This window comes from Rhineura floridana, chromosome 1 (assembly GCF_030035675.1).
Source record: "Rhineura floridana isolate rRhiFlo1 chromosome 1, rRhiFlo1.hap2, whole genome shotgun sequence".
Taxonomy (NCBI): domain Eukaryota; kingdom Metazoa; phylum Chordata; class Lepidosauria; order Squamata; family Rhineuridae; genus Rhineura; species Rhineura floridana.
Genome location: NC_084480.1, coordinates 112,496,926 through 112,511,448, shown reverse-complemented (window position 1 = coordinate 112,511,448; position 14,523 = coordinate 112,496,926). Strand labels below are relative to the sequence as shown.

The 14,523-nt window shown below is 38.3% G+C and overlaps 1 protein-coding gene across 17 annotated transcripts in view; it reads left to right on the top strand.

Moving 5' to 3' along the window:
* The window catches only part of PTPRD (protein tyrosine phosphatase receptor type D), a 2,140,456-nt gene that overhangs the window by 1,700,952 nt on the left and 424,981 nt on the right, over nt 1–14,523 (top strand). For all 17 annotated transcript variants that reach the window (XM_061629619.1, XM_061629614.1, XM_061629634.1 and 14 more), the window contains one exon: nt 6,294–6,435. In XM_061629619.1, the coding sequence (XP_061485603.1) occupies nt 6,294–6,435 (142 nt within the window). The remainder of the gene's footprint in view (nt 1–6,293; nt 6,436–14,523) is intronic.

Genomic DNA, 14,523 nt, shown 5'->3' with positions numbered 1-14,523 from the left:
CCCCTCCTTTTCCAATCCCTTGCCCCCTTTCCTTCCCCTTCCCTCTCCCCTCCCTTCATCCTTCCCTCTCCCCTCCTTCCTTTTCCTCCTCCCCCATGGTAAGTTTCACTTATCATAAGCATGATTGCATGGGAGTAAATCCCACTGAACTCAATAAGCATGCAAATGCTCAGACATGCCTTTTCCCCCTCTCCTCTCCTTCCCTCTCCAATTTTCCTCTCGCCCCTCCCCTCCTTCCCCTCTCCTCTCCCCTCCTCCTCCTCCTTTCTTCCTCCCCTCCCTCATCCTTCTTCCTCCTTCCCTGCTCGCTCTAGCCCTCCTTCCTTCCCCCCCTGTGGTTAGTGTCACCTATGCTAAGCATGATTGCAGAGGAGTAAATCCCATTGAACTCAATAGCCATACAAATGATCAATCCATTCTCAGCAAACTTGCACAGGATCCCATTTCTTACCTCCCAGATTAAAAAACAGAGAGATTCACTAATAGGCAAAAAAAACTTTGCAAGTTTAGAATGTACCTATAGCCTGTCTTTCACAGTCCAATCTATTTTCTGTGTAGCTTGGAAGAATTTAGTAACATGTTCCTTTGAGCATTTACTGAGTGATGGCAACACCTGCAATCAGCCCAAATAACAGAAACAAGACATGTGCTGTGTTGGATCTTGTTTTAGCAGGGAGGAAGCAACAATATTAAGACAGATTATACATTTCAGATAGTCACTTTAAATATGTTTGATTTACTTTGCAATTTTAGTGAACTTTCCTATAGTTTTCTTTTGCTTTGTTTCCTGTGAATATGTGATGTACAGCAACACTTTGCATTATTTACACTAAAAAACCTCCAAAAACTATTGTGGAACAATGACACTGACTATTTTGCAGAATAGTCTCCACTGGACACGAGGAGTGTCTCAGTTTGCACAAGATAAAACAATGGGAGGTGAAATATATTCTAGGAAATTTCTAGGTGTGTTTTATGTTTTTAATTGACCATGCTCACCCTTCCTTAAATGGGGTAGTTTAAGCATAGCAGGCTGAAAACATGCCTCTTAGACAGGCCATGTTTGTTTTTTCCAACAGCTAGATTTATTGCTTAGGTAGCAACATATTGTAATCAGTTTGATTTAACATCAAACAGCAGTTTCAGATTCAATTGTTAATGTACCCAAAATGGAAACAGAACATAACCTCCAGTTTGAAACACAAAAGGCTATCTTCACCATTATATGACATTGACCAATCAAAAGGCTTTGAAATAAAAAATAAAAAATAAATTTGACAAAGATTTCTAATGAGAACAATATAATTTTCTGTTAGATGCTCTGTAGAAACAGTAGTTACACAGGAAAGAAGCAAAGCAAGAACACCAAAAAACATACAAAAATGTAATTCTCCATGTAGTCCTGATTGCAGGTGTTGCCACCACTCACCATATGATTGTTGTTGTTACATGCCTTCAAGCTGATTAAGACTTATGGCAACCCTATGAATCAGTGACCTCCAAGAGCATCTGTTATAAACCACCCTCTTCAGATCTTGTAAATTCAGGTGTGTGGCTTCCTTTATGGAATCAATCCATCTTTTGTTTGGTCTTCCTCTTTTTCTACTCCCTTCTGATTTTCCCAGCATTATGATCTTTTCTAGTGAATCATGTCTTCTCATGATGTGCCCAAAGTATGATAACCTCAGTTTCATCATTTTAGCTTCCAGTGATAGTTCCCATAGTTTCTCATGATCTACACAGTCAAAGGCTTTCCTGTAATCTATAAAGCACAGGGTGATTTCCCTCTGGAATTCCTTGCTCTGTTCCATTATCCAACGTATGTTTGCAATATCTTCCCTTTCTAAATCCAACTTGGACATCTGGCACTTCTTCCATATACAGTAAGAGCCCTTGTTGTAGAATCTTGAGCATTACTTTACTTGCATGGGATATTACGGGATATTAATATGGGATATTAAGGCAATAGTTCGATAATTACTACATTCCCTGGGATTCTCTTTCTTTGGAATAGGGATGTATATTGAATGCTTCCAGTCTGTGTGCTATTGTTGTTTCCATATTAGTTGACAAATTTTTGTCAAAATTTGGACAGATTCAATCTCAGTAGCTTGTAACAACTCTATTAGTATGACATCTGTTGATGGTTATTTGTTTCTTCCAAGTATTTTAAGAGCAGCTTTCACCTCACATTCTAACATTTCTGGTTCTTCATCATACGGTTCCTCCATGAATGAATCTGTCATCCTGGCATCTCTTTTATAGAGTTCTTCAGTGTATTGCTTCCATCTTCCTTTTATTTTACCTCTATCAGTCAGTGTGTTCCTCTGTTGATTATTCAACATCCCTACTCATCCCTACCCTATTCCCTTTAATTTATCTAATCTTTTGGAGTAGGGCTCTTGTTCTACCCTTTTGTTGTTGTCTTCTCTTTCTTTACAACAACTATTATAATAATTCTCTTTGTCCCTATGTAGTAGTTGCTGTATTGTTGCACTTAGGTTCTGACTGTGTTTCTATCTCCTTTTGCTTTTGCTTTCCTTCTCTCTTTAACCATTTTAAGAGTTTCTTCAGTCATCCATTGAGGTCTTTCTCTCTTTTTAACTAGGTAAAGGTAAAGGTGTCCCCGCACTTATAGTTCGAGTCGTTTCCAACTCTTAAGGTGACGTCTTGCGACATTTACAAGGCAGACCGTATATATGGGGTGGGTTTGCCAGTTCCTTCCCCGGCCTTTCTTTACCCCCCAGCATATGCCGGGTACTCATTTTACCGACCACGGATGGATGGAAGGCTGAGTGGACCTCAAATCCTTTTACCGGAGATTCGACTTCCTCCTTCTGTTGGAATCGAACTCTGGCTGTGAGCAGAGCTTCAGCTGCGTTACTGCCGCTTACCACTCTGCGCCACAGAGGATCTTTTTTTAACTAGAGATATTGTCTTTTTGCATTCTTCCCTGATCATGCCTCTGACTTCAGTCCATAGTTCTTCTGGTTCTCTGTCAACTAAGTTGTATCAATTAACTCCTGGATGATCCAAGTCATGCTCAGTAGTGGGGTCTGAGTTCAGCATCTCTGGGGCTTTCACCACTGGTATTACTGATATTACCAATATTACTGGCATTAATGATCTAGTTTGTTACTCTCACTCTATGTCATAGTCCTATCTACTACTTGAGAACAGGATTATGACATGTAGAACTGAAGTAAGACAAAGACCCAGGTATCAGTTGTCTCAAGTTACTGCCTGCTAGTACAAACTTTATTTCTTTGGCTCATCCATAAACTCCCCACCCTTCTCCGACAAGATCTGCTTTCCCCCTTTGATGTATAATATGTTCATTTACACCAGAATCTCACATTCCACAGTGCCTGCTATCTGAGGCAGTCAATATACAAAGTGGCAACTGAATGAGATGTGATGGAGTGCTAGACTGCAGCTCAGAGGACTACCCCTTTAAGGATTTCAATTTTTCAGGAAGGGATGGAGCCTGGTTGAAGGATAATAAAAGGTGTCACTTGAGCTACAGAATTTGTTGAAACAAAATGTATGTCTGGAGCTATCCTAGGTGCTACAACTCCAGCCTGATCCTACCTGCCTTACTAAACCACCCTCAGGCATCTGTGTGCCCTGACAGGATAGTACACCGCAAGTAGTTGGATTTGAGGTGTAAAACAATAATGCTACCATACTATCTTGTTTTGTATGCGGGCCTCAGAATGTAATGCTTTATTAGCTCTCAATGATATATGGCACAACATTAGTCTAGAAGAAGTGTAGATCTAGAAGTGCAGACCTACAAAATAGTTTAACAGTTTGTGCATAATGCTGCTGCTTTTTTTTATTATATATAAACCACAAAGGCCAAGAAGAGGAGTAAGGTGAAGAAGAGATTTATCTCCTCCTTTACTCCCCTCCTTTACCCATGCTTCCTGCATAATCCAGTGAAGGAGATCTGGACATTTTAGTAGCTTCCTGTGAGAGGGTACATGATCTCCAAGGTCAATTCACACACTCCCCAGATATGTAAAATGTGAGGGAGACTATGCTGTTCTTTAGTTGTGAAAAGGGGAACAGGACAAGTTTATATGAAGGAGAGAATGAAGTGTGCATGCTCTAGAGCTCCAATTCCCTCCATTCCCATGATCTTTTAAATTGTGAAGGGGCAGTGCCTCTGGAATTACGCTCCGGGGTCTATTCAATTTCAATTTTTTCATTTAAAAATGCAGATAAAACTAGGGAAGAATACATTTTTCCAGTTCTGCAGTAAACTGAATATTATATAAAAGGCTGAAAAATATATTATCCACAATTTATTCCCCCAGGAGTGTTTAATTGAGTCTTTTGAATTGGCTTTTACCCACACACTTCTTTAAGTTTGGATGGATTCCCCTTCCAACTTGTTTGGGAGGGGAAATTATTTGAGTAAATCTCAGGGCAGAGGCAAACTTGTGGTTTCTCCTGGTTTGGAATGAACATAAATCTTTTCCTTGAAGTTAGAGGCAGAAAATATGGATTAACAGTGTTTGTAAAAAGGTGGTAAGAGAAGTCAGCTAGTTCCTTGAAATCTCCATGGAGTTAAACTATCCTTATTCAATTGCTGCAGTATCAGCCTGACATATGGTTGTTGGAAGGAAAACCCAGCAAATGCTTGTAAATTTCTACAACAGTTGACAAACTAAGTGCTTTAGAAGCACAGAACAATTCTTGCAAAACCAGGAGGGTTGTGGTCCCAACTCTGCCATGTAAAAACTCGGTGTGGTTTTAGCTGGACTCTTACCTCCCAGTTCCAGTTCTTCCATCTGCTCTGTAGTTGTAGTCAGAATCACAGTTAGATATTGGCCAATCAATTGGAAGTTTAGTTTACATTTTAAAAAAATAAAGTCAGATAGAATTTTTAGAGACAAAAATGGCAGGGGGAGCCAGTCGATATGGATACAATGGACCTGATCATCCATGAGACGTAGGCTTAATTTGTGCCAGGACACATCAGCATCCTTTCAGTTTGTACCTTTGGTTGGTAGCCCAGCTACGCCCCTATCTTGACAGGGATGACCTCGCCTCAGTTGTTCATGCTCTGGTAACTTCTAGGTTGGATTACTGTAATGCGCTCTACGTTGGGCTGCCCCTGAAGACAGTTCGGAAACTTCAGCTAGTGCAAAATGCAGCAGCCAGACTGCTGACAAGGACCAGCCGGTCAGCACATATAACACCTGTTCTGGCCCATTTGCACTGGCTACCTATTTGCTTCCGAGCCAGATTCAAGGTGCTGGTTTTGACCTATAAAGCCTTACACGGCGTGGGACCGCAATATCTTGTGGAATGGCTCTCCCACTATGAACCTACCCGGTCACTTCGCTCAGCATCTAAGGCCCTCCTCCGGGTACCAACCCATCGAGAAGCCCGGAGGACAGTTACACGATCTAGGGCCTTTTCTGTAGTGGCCCCTGAATTGTGGAATAGCCTCCCCGAAGAAATACGCCTGGCGCCTACGCTGCTATCTTTTCGGCGCCAGGTTAAGACCTGGCTATGCTCCCAGGCATTTTAATATGTTTATTTTTATATTTCTGTGGTTTCTGTTTGTGTTTATTATTGTTCGGCTGTTTTTATTATGATATTTTGTATTTTAATCCTTTTGTATACCGCCCAGAGAGCTATTCGCTATGGGCGGTTTAAAAATGAAACAAATAAATAAATAAATAAAATACCCTAATTCCTGCTTACCACTTCCGTCATGGAATATATGTCTTCTTAGTGCTAGAGGCCTGGGATACACTGAGGGTCCTTTGTTACAAAACTGGATTCTGTGGGTGTGATGGCTGAATGGCCTTGGAGGCTGTATTTGTTTCTAATTTATAGCTGCCAGCTGGCCCAGTATGTTTGTGAGTGACACATCACACTTTTGGATTAATTTTGCTGTAGTGCCCTGCAATGACTGAGTCATGTGAATGTAAACACCATTGTCATAGCTGGATGATCTACAGCTTGGCATGGCTTACATTGCTGCCCTGTTACATCCCTGTCAAAGTAAATGACACTTAGGCCAACCCAGCACGCGAGACTTTTATAGTGAGCTGAATCTGAAAACTCTCCTTTTTTTATTTAAGCCAACTTACCTTACGACTTAGAAATATGAGTTACTCTTAAATTTGCTCCTTTCTACTTAAATGAAGTCAAACATTGATATTCTTGTTAGAGGAATTTAGACCAGTGAGACTCTTTCAGATATACCCGGGCTTAGCTGAGAGGCAGGCATTTGTAACAACACCTGTGACAGCTGTTGTTTCCTTCAATAGGTAATAGAGTTTGATGATGGATCTGGATCAGTTCTTAGAATACAACCGCTACGGACTCCACGAGATGAAGCTATTTATGAATGTGTTGCTTCCAACAGTGTTGGAGAAATAAGTGTGTCCACGAGACTCACTGTGTTGCGTGGTAAGTTGCTTCCAAATTACTATTATTATTTTAAAATATTTGTAATTCCTTACAGTTAGCAAGGAAAGGTCTGATGTGTTTAGCTGTTTTTTACCTACAAATAGCCCTCTTTCCAATCAAGTTGACATCATAGTTATGACATAATCAGTGGGACCCTATGTAGTTGTATGAGTGAAGTTTTTGACATGTTTCTTTCCTACACTTGGGATTTGTCCCAAACATAGCTGTTGGTTTAATCTCTTCTGTTTTATGAAGGATAGGTTGTATGTGTAATCTGGAGAGAAGCTGTATTTGATGAACATTTGGTTGCTATTTTCATACAACTGTTGTGAATCTATTGATGGGTTAAAGCATGATCACAGATTACTTAATAAAAATATGTATGAATTGTCCTTTCTTACGTATCAGAAAAACTGCAGTTCAACAGTAGCAAAATAGGAGAATTAAAAAAGACAGTTTTAGTTCAATGGTTTTTTGGATGTATTGGATTTTCAAAGTGCTGCTCTTGGCATTTTATACTGTATGACAGTCATTTATGTCAAAGAACCCAAGCATGTTGATACTGACCTTGGCAAAACTACAGAAACAGGGTTTATTTACATAATGATGAGCTATATGTAGTGAAACACTTTAGTGAAGACATATTCTTTCAACAATAAGTTACATGCTTGTCATCTTGTTCTGATTTCTTCTGTTTCTTAGGCAATCATACCTACTTTAAAGTAAACTTCGACTTTAAAGAAAATCTGGTGCTCTTACCATATATGCATTTTATTTCATCCTTCACAGGTATCATTTCTGTGAATCCACCAATGAGAACTTACTTGTAGTAAACATCAGAAATCAGATGGTCTTTTATATCTGACTTCCAGTCTTTACAGATAAGGAGAGTTGCTTCTCCATTACTTGTGTGTCCATCTGACATTGTATTTCTGTACCAAAGTAGTTACTCAGTGATATCCAAGGAAGTTTATATTCATGGCGTTTATCTTATCCATGATGAAGGTCTTTAGGGCTTTGCTTTCGCACCTTTTAATTTAGAAATACTTTTGATTATATGGATATTTACTTCAGTTCCCTTGTAGTATGAAAGGCTAATTAGCTCTCTGTATGGTGCTCTTCACCACTACAAGACTTTGTTTTATTTAACCTCAGGAGTGTAGTTGTCCAGTGTCTCAGGGGTTCTTAGACCCCTTACTGTTTTGGAAATGGTCCCAGCAGGGTATCCAGTGAGCCGATCAGCATGGAAGTGGAGTATGTTAGCCACTGAGAAGAGTTTTCTAACATGCTTCTTTGTCCTTTCCTGCTGATAGGAGTTGATCAGAATGAAAGGAGGTGAGTCAGCTGCTGAGAAGACTCTTTTCAGTAGCCAACACTCTCCCCTTTGATGCTTATTGGCTTCTAGGGATGCATATTGTTGTGAGAGAACGTATTAACAAGGATCTCATTCTCAACCCAGCATCAGAAAAGGGGGAGCATGATTGTGACTAACATGCACTTCTGAATTTGCCACTATGCTGCTGCTTAACATTCTCTTTATAAACTGCTGTTTGTACAAGCAGTTCCCTACTTCCATCTTTGTGCCACGCTTCATACTTGTGATGGAAGTGGTCTCTGACATCTCCTGTGTGTGGACCCCTGTGAAGGCTGGGCAGTGAAGAAAGAGTGCAGAGTAGAAATTAACACAAGGGATAATTGGGAGTCCAATTTAAGACTCTTGATTTTTCCTTTGCAACCACGTCTTTACCTGCTGCATATGATGTCAGGTGTGGATCAGGTGAATGTGGTTTGGAAGAAATAGTCCCTCAAGCCAAATTAAGAGCCCTGCTTGGGTTTTAATTGTTTTTACATTGAATTTTAAACTGTTCTAGCATGCCCTGAGATCTGCTGGTGAGGGGCGGGTAATAAATTTAATAAGAAAACAGGCCAGGAGTCCCCCACTGCTGCCTTAGAACCTTGGGGCTTTATAGGTTGTTTTTACCAGGCTAATCAAAACATTAGATTAGATTTCCTTTGGATGCCATTTTGCCTGTTTGAGATTAATAGATTTGAATAGGCCTTGTGGCTGACTTATTTAATTACTCGTGGGTTATGCTTTTATCCTGTGCAGAAGAATATAGTGAGATAGTGTTAATAATCCACATGACTGCTCTATTTTGTCCTAGACATTGCACAAGTAGTGAACCTTTGTACCAAATATCTCCCAAAAGTGTTTCCACAGGCAAAGAAATAATATATGGTACACTCTGCCCCATTTTTAACTAATCACAATCAACAGTAAATATATTGTGCTAGCCCTTGGCCTTGACAACTGTAAAATAAAGCTGCAATATAAAGTTTCCAATACATAAACAATGAAATAAAGATAAATAATAAGATAAAATACAGTATTGCTAATCTGTGTTTCCCTGATATATTCTTAGTTGCTATCCTTTGACTTGGACTGTATTCCTAATTGCAAAGGAAATATAATAGTCTGCCTGTTACACTGAACAGAGAGTAGAAGAAGCTGGATTGTTGTTGCACTTTGCTGGGATAGGCTGTATTTGCCAGACGTCTGGAGTTGCTGTGAGAAATGAGAACACTCTCTAACCAAGAGTACCATCTAAACACATGACTTAGCTGCCTGTAACACTCTGAATTTCAACATGCAATGCAAGTGGCTAGCAAGCTATGTACTATTGTTTTACAATCAGTCAGTCGCTGATCAAATGAGGTACAGAAAATAAGAAAAAAGTATTTTCATTTATCTAAAAGCTAATGTCTGCCCAAATGCAGAATGCAAACTGACTGTTTGTATATCACAGTAAACCATAGTTAATGGCAGCGCTTGGAAAAGTTACTTTTTTGAACTACAACTCCCAGCAGCCCCAGCCAGCATGGCCACTGGATTGGGCTGATGGGAGTTGTAGTTCAAAAAAGTAACATTTCCAAGCTCTGGTATTGTGAATGTGCAGTTGGCTCCCATTTTTCTGCTAACCTAGTGTGATTGGGAGTAACAAACCATGATCTCTGGCTTAGTGTTAGGTCTGAATCAGGGATTGTTGTACTCCAGACAAACCATAGTGTGACACCAATGTTTCTGTTTGGCTTCCTGTCTGTTGAGTGAAATAAACCACTATCTCCAGTTCAGATGAAAGGCTAAGCCAGGCATCATGTTTTGTTGCTCCCATTTGTGCTAATAGAGGAGTGGAACCAGAGGGGATTTTTTTGTTCACAATAAAACATTAACTATGGTTTACTATGTGTTGCAAACACAACCACACACAAAACAAAAAGCACATGAAGAGGGACTGGAGGAGGGAAAAACAGTTTTTAAAAAAACTCCAAAGTGTGACACATACTTCTACCAACTACTGTGTAAATACTTTGTGACCATAATTAGAATGTTCATTATGGCCACATTTTATTAATATCTCTTTTTGAAGATGAACATTATTTTCCCTGCTGTGAAAATTGTACTTTTACTGTTTATAATATAAATTGTCTCTGCTGGGGAGCTGTGCTAGGAACATTAAAGAATAAAGCATAGCTTCATGACAGTTAGTCAAACAACAGGTTTTCCCTCTTTTTAAAATGAATGATTGAAACAATTGGTCAGCAACAACAATTATAGTAAAGTGTAGATTACTTGATTTTGTTTTTAAAAAACCAGTGGTAGTAAAAAGGGACTAGAAATAAATGTATAATGAAGAACTAATTCTATGGGCATACTGATTTTTACAGGACAAACAGAGAAATTTCCCTCCCATGCAGTATATAATTAGAAATGATTAATGAGTTGTCAAGTTTGTTAGTTGGAGAGGTAATATGGAACTTTCTAGGGAATGAAATAAACAAAACTCATAACTGTAGGAACTGCAATTCCTAAATCTGCAAAACACCCTTTTGTCACTGTTGCTCAATTCCTCACCCACTATGGATCAAATACACATTCTAAACTCACAACAGAGATAACCTCACTGGAGTAATATCTGTTCCACTCTGCAGACACCAAATGAGGTTTGATCCAGAAGGACATTCCAAATTGTGTGGTGAAGCGAATGGAGGGAAGTACTATGTAGGTAATAATGCTCTCAAAACTGCCAAAAGCTAGAAAAGATTTTTGCCCTAGCGGAATTAATTACACAGAAAAGGCGAACATAAAGTCAAACAGGTCTAGTTTTTGAACCACAGTAGCTACATACTCTAACATTGTTCATACTATTTTGCCCTGGAGAGGTAAAGTCTGGTAAAAATCAATATTGGTTATTACATGGTCCAAATTGATTGGATGGAGGGGGAGCAATATTCTGGGTGCATCTGAGCTGAAATTGGGGCAGGGAGAGTTTAACAAAAAAAAAAAAGGAAAGCAAAACAAAAAAGTTTGCCTTTGCAAAACATGCTCCGTTTCAATGAAGGTGCTGTGAAACATGGTAAAATATGTACCCATTCAGGCCAGGAGACATTACTATCACTTTTCTTTGGCTTTGTGATGTTGTTAGTCAAACAGGGCTGTATGAAGTTGTGATTATCTTATTCCCTGAGTGTCTGGAATCACCTCAGAATGAAGCCTCTGTTCAAAACAAAACAAAAAACACCGAAGTTGTGAAATTTCTTACCCATCCATCCCCCATCTTTCACCCAAAATATTTTTATGGGTGAAAATTTGGCACAGCTCTAGTTCATATTTGATGAAGAAATGTCAAGCAAAGTAAGATCAATAAGCCTGCTGGGTCAGAATATCAAGATAAACGTTGGTTGGATCAGTTAGGAATTGTGATGGAAATGCCCCATTCCCACATTGTTTCCAAAGTATCTGTTGGGCAAGTAAGCATCCAATATTGGGGAGGGGAAAAAAGAACCAAATCAATGGAAATACGTTGCCAAGGGATTGCAATATGTTCTTGTTGCACAAGATGATAAACTATTTTAGTGTAGATATAAGGGCTTGTTCTTGTGTAAGACTTAGATTGTTATTGTTATATCTAAAATAGTCTTCATGTGAGAAGTAGGGGCACAAACTATATATAGAGATTTTTTAAATGTGAATCTTGTTTGTTACATCTCTCTAGAACAGGGGTTCTTAACATTTTTGTGCCATGGACCCCTTTGGCAGTCTGGTGAAGCCTATGGACCCCTTCTCAGAATAATGTTTTTAAATACATAAAATAAAATGCATAGGATTACAAAAGAAACCAATTATATTGAAATACATTTATCAAAATATTGAAAAAACAAATTTGTGATATAGTAATATATGTGCTTCTTTATTAACGCATTAAATAACAAAACAATACATTTAAAATATAGGCAAGTTAAAGTTTATTTTTTAAAGACATCAGTGTGAAGGCTGTTGTTGCTTAGCTTGAATAAGAACATTAAACTGTGGGGTGGTCTTTGACAAGGCAACATGCATGTCATGCTGGACATCCAATCGATTTCAATTTTTTGTTTTGATGGTTACAAGTGTTGAAAATCCCAATTCGCAAAGTTATATTGTTGCAAATGGAATCTTCCATAGCTCACTACAAGGTGAAGATAGGCTTCTCTCAAGGAACACCAGAATTCTCCAAGGCTTTTTGAGTTAATTGTAGTAAGTTTTTTGTCCTAAGATCCATGAATTCATCTTTGGCTAGATCGACATCTTCGATACAGTTTATATCAGAAAGAAAAGGATTGCGGATTCATGGTTCAACTTTAATGCCATCAAGATAGAAATAACGTTTGAAAGAGTTCTGAAGTGTTTTCAGGTGTTTGCAGATTTCTCTTTTCAAAGAAATTGACAGAGAATTTTGTATCTCAACTCCATCTTGGCAAAGCACTTCCTTCAGCATTTGAAAGTTTGCAAGGATGTCGGCCTCCACTTTCTTCTCCGTATCGGTAGCTTAGCCAAGAAAGCTTGTAATTTTTCAGTAGCATCCATAATGGTGACTTCAGGACCTTGAATTGAAAGATTTATCTCATTCATATGGTTAAAAATATCTGCCAGGTAAGCCAACCCATGGATAAAATCCTTTCTTTCAAAGTGGGTTTTTTTTTCCTTTCAGAAAAAGGGAAACTTCTGCCCTTAGTTCGAACAAGTGCTTCAACACTTGTCCTCTTGAAAGCCAGCAAACTTCTGTGTGGTAGAGAAGCACTTCATATTCTGCTCCCATTTCTTGACAAAATCTTTTTAAAAATGTGATTCAGAGACCTGCTTCTTGACATTTTTTAAAACCACTCAATATTTTTGAATGGTTTTTAAGTAATTTGTTTGATAAATGTGTATAGAAATAAATAATTTGTTAAGTAAAGTGTAAGATATTCAAGAAATTTGTATGACAAGTAAGTAAAATAAGACATGTTTTACAATTTATCCAAAGAGTTAACACTTGTAATGGCTTTTAACCCTCGGATAGACACACAGATTACAGCAGTAGCTCAGGAGTCGTGTCCTTCCTGGAATTCGGATGTTGTTGTGCGTGGAGTTGTGTGGCTTTCTGTATCTTCCTAGAAATAATGGTTCTCATTTCTGATATCGTTTGCAGTTTTCTCGCAAAGTTATTTTTAAAATGTACAGTATTTTCATGGAATAATAATACACAAATACTACTTGTACAACATACTATGTGTGCATACCTTTACTTCATAACACAGACAGTGTACAAAAAGGGAGTACAAAGAGAAAAACAAATAAAAGAAAGAACCTCTGCTACTCACAGAACTTACAACACTGTGCATGGCCCGTATTACTGTGCAATCTGTTAGCAATAATAAGAAGTTACTTTAAATAACACACTTCAACAGTTATTTTTTTAATTGTTTTAAATTTTTAAATTGTGTTTTAAATTGTTTTAAAAGATGTGTTTTTAAATTTGTGTATTTGTTTTAATGTTTTTAATTACTGTAAACCACCCAGAAAGCTTCGGCTATGGGCAGTATATAAGTACAATAAATAAAATAAATAATAAATAAATTAATAATATCTCAACTGTCAAATGTATTTGAGCTTGCCTGGTCTACACTCATAGCCTGCATGCCTATCCGTGTTACAAAAGGCCGCACCGCCTTACGGAGAGTTAAGAATTCTCATTTGAACTGTCCGGTTTTTCAAAACTTTTAACAAACAATGAACACCACTCACCTCCTTCCATGTATTGATCAACAAACAATTGTAGATAGGGAATACTGGAAAGCAATGTAGTTGCCTGGGTCACCAATGTGAAAACATGCGACTTCACCATTTGGTGGCTGAACGACTACTAGGTGCAGAGTTGCCCGATAGTTGGCCAGCTACGTTGCACGAGCATCTGTAGACAGGAAGATTGTGATCACGTGCGATCTAGTGGCGGGTCTAATGACTACTGTAATTTTGAAGTAGTGATGAACGTAAACAATATTTCAAGATATCTGCAACAACTGTAATGTGATATGAAAATATATGTGATTTCTATTGGTGACAAAGTCACAGATACTACTAATACTACTGTGCTTTGTTGCCTACATTCATAATGGAAGGAAATGCTAAATTTCAGTTAGAGGTTAGTGAAAATAAAGATGTAATTTTTTCCCCATCCAAGTTCATGGACCCCCTGAAATCCATGACCCCAGGTTAAGAAACCCTGCTCTAGAAGAAAAATTAAGTGGGTTTTTTTAACACATGTATGTACTGTTTGTGTTACTGGAATGTCTGTTGTTTTCTCCCTTTCCTGAAATGTTATTTGCCATTGGCTTGCACTAGAATGTGGCCCCAAATGACTTCAATGCATTCTGCATGGAGCTGACTTTGGAAACCTCACATAGTCTAGAATGTTTGATTCATGGCTGAACCAAATCAACATGATAATGGTAAGCATATTGGAACTTTTCTTATTAGCATAGTATTTGCTAATGGATGAACAGACTCATCCATTGTTAATATCTTGATAAGGTGACTGAAGAATACAGGGGGGAAATAAAAGTGATTCAGTTTTCTAGTGATCAGTGATCAGTGTTCTAGTTTATCAGAAACTAAATGTCTTATCAAGTACACCATTATGATGGCAAGAAAGTTTGTTGAAATGAAGAATGTGTTTACTTTAGAGTACTGGAAGTGGCAGCAAAATTAATTAAATGTGTATGAATGCC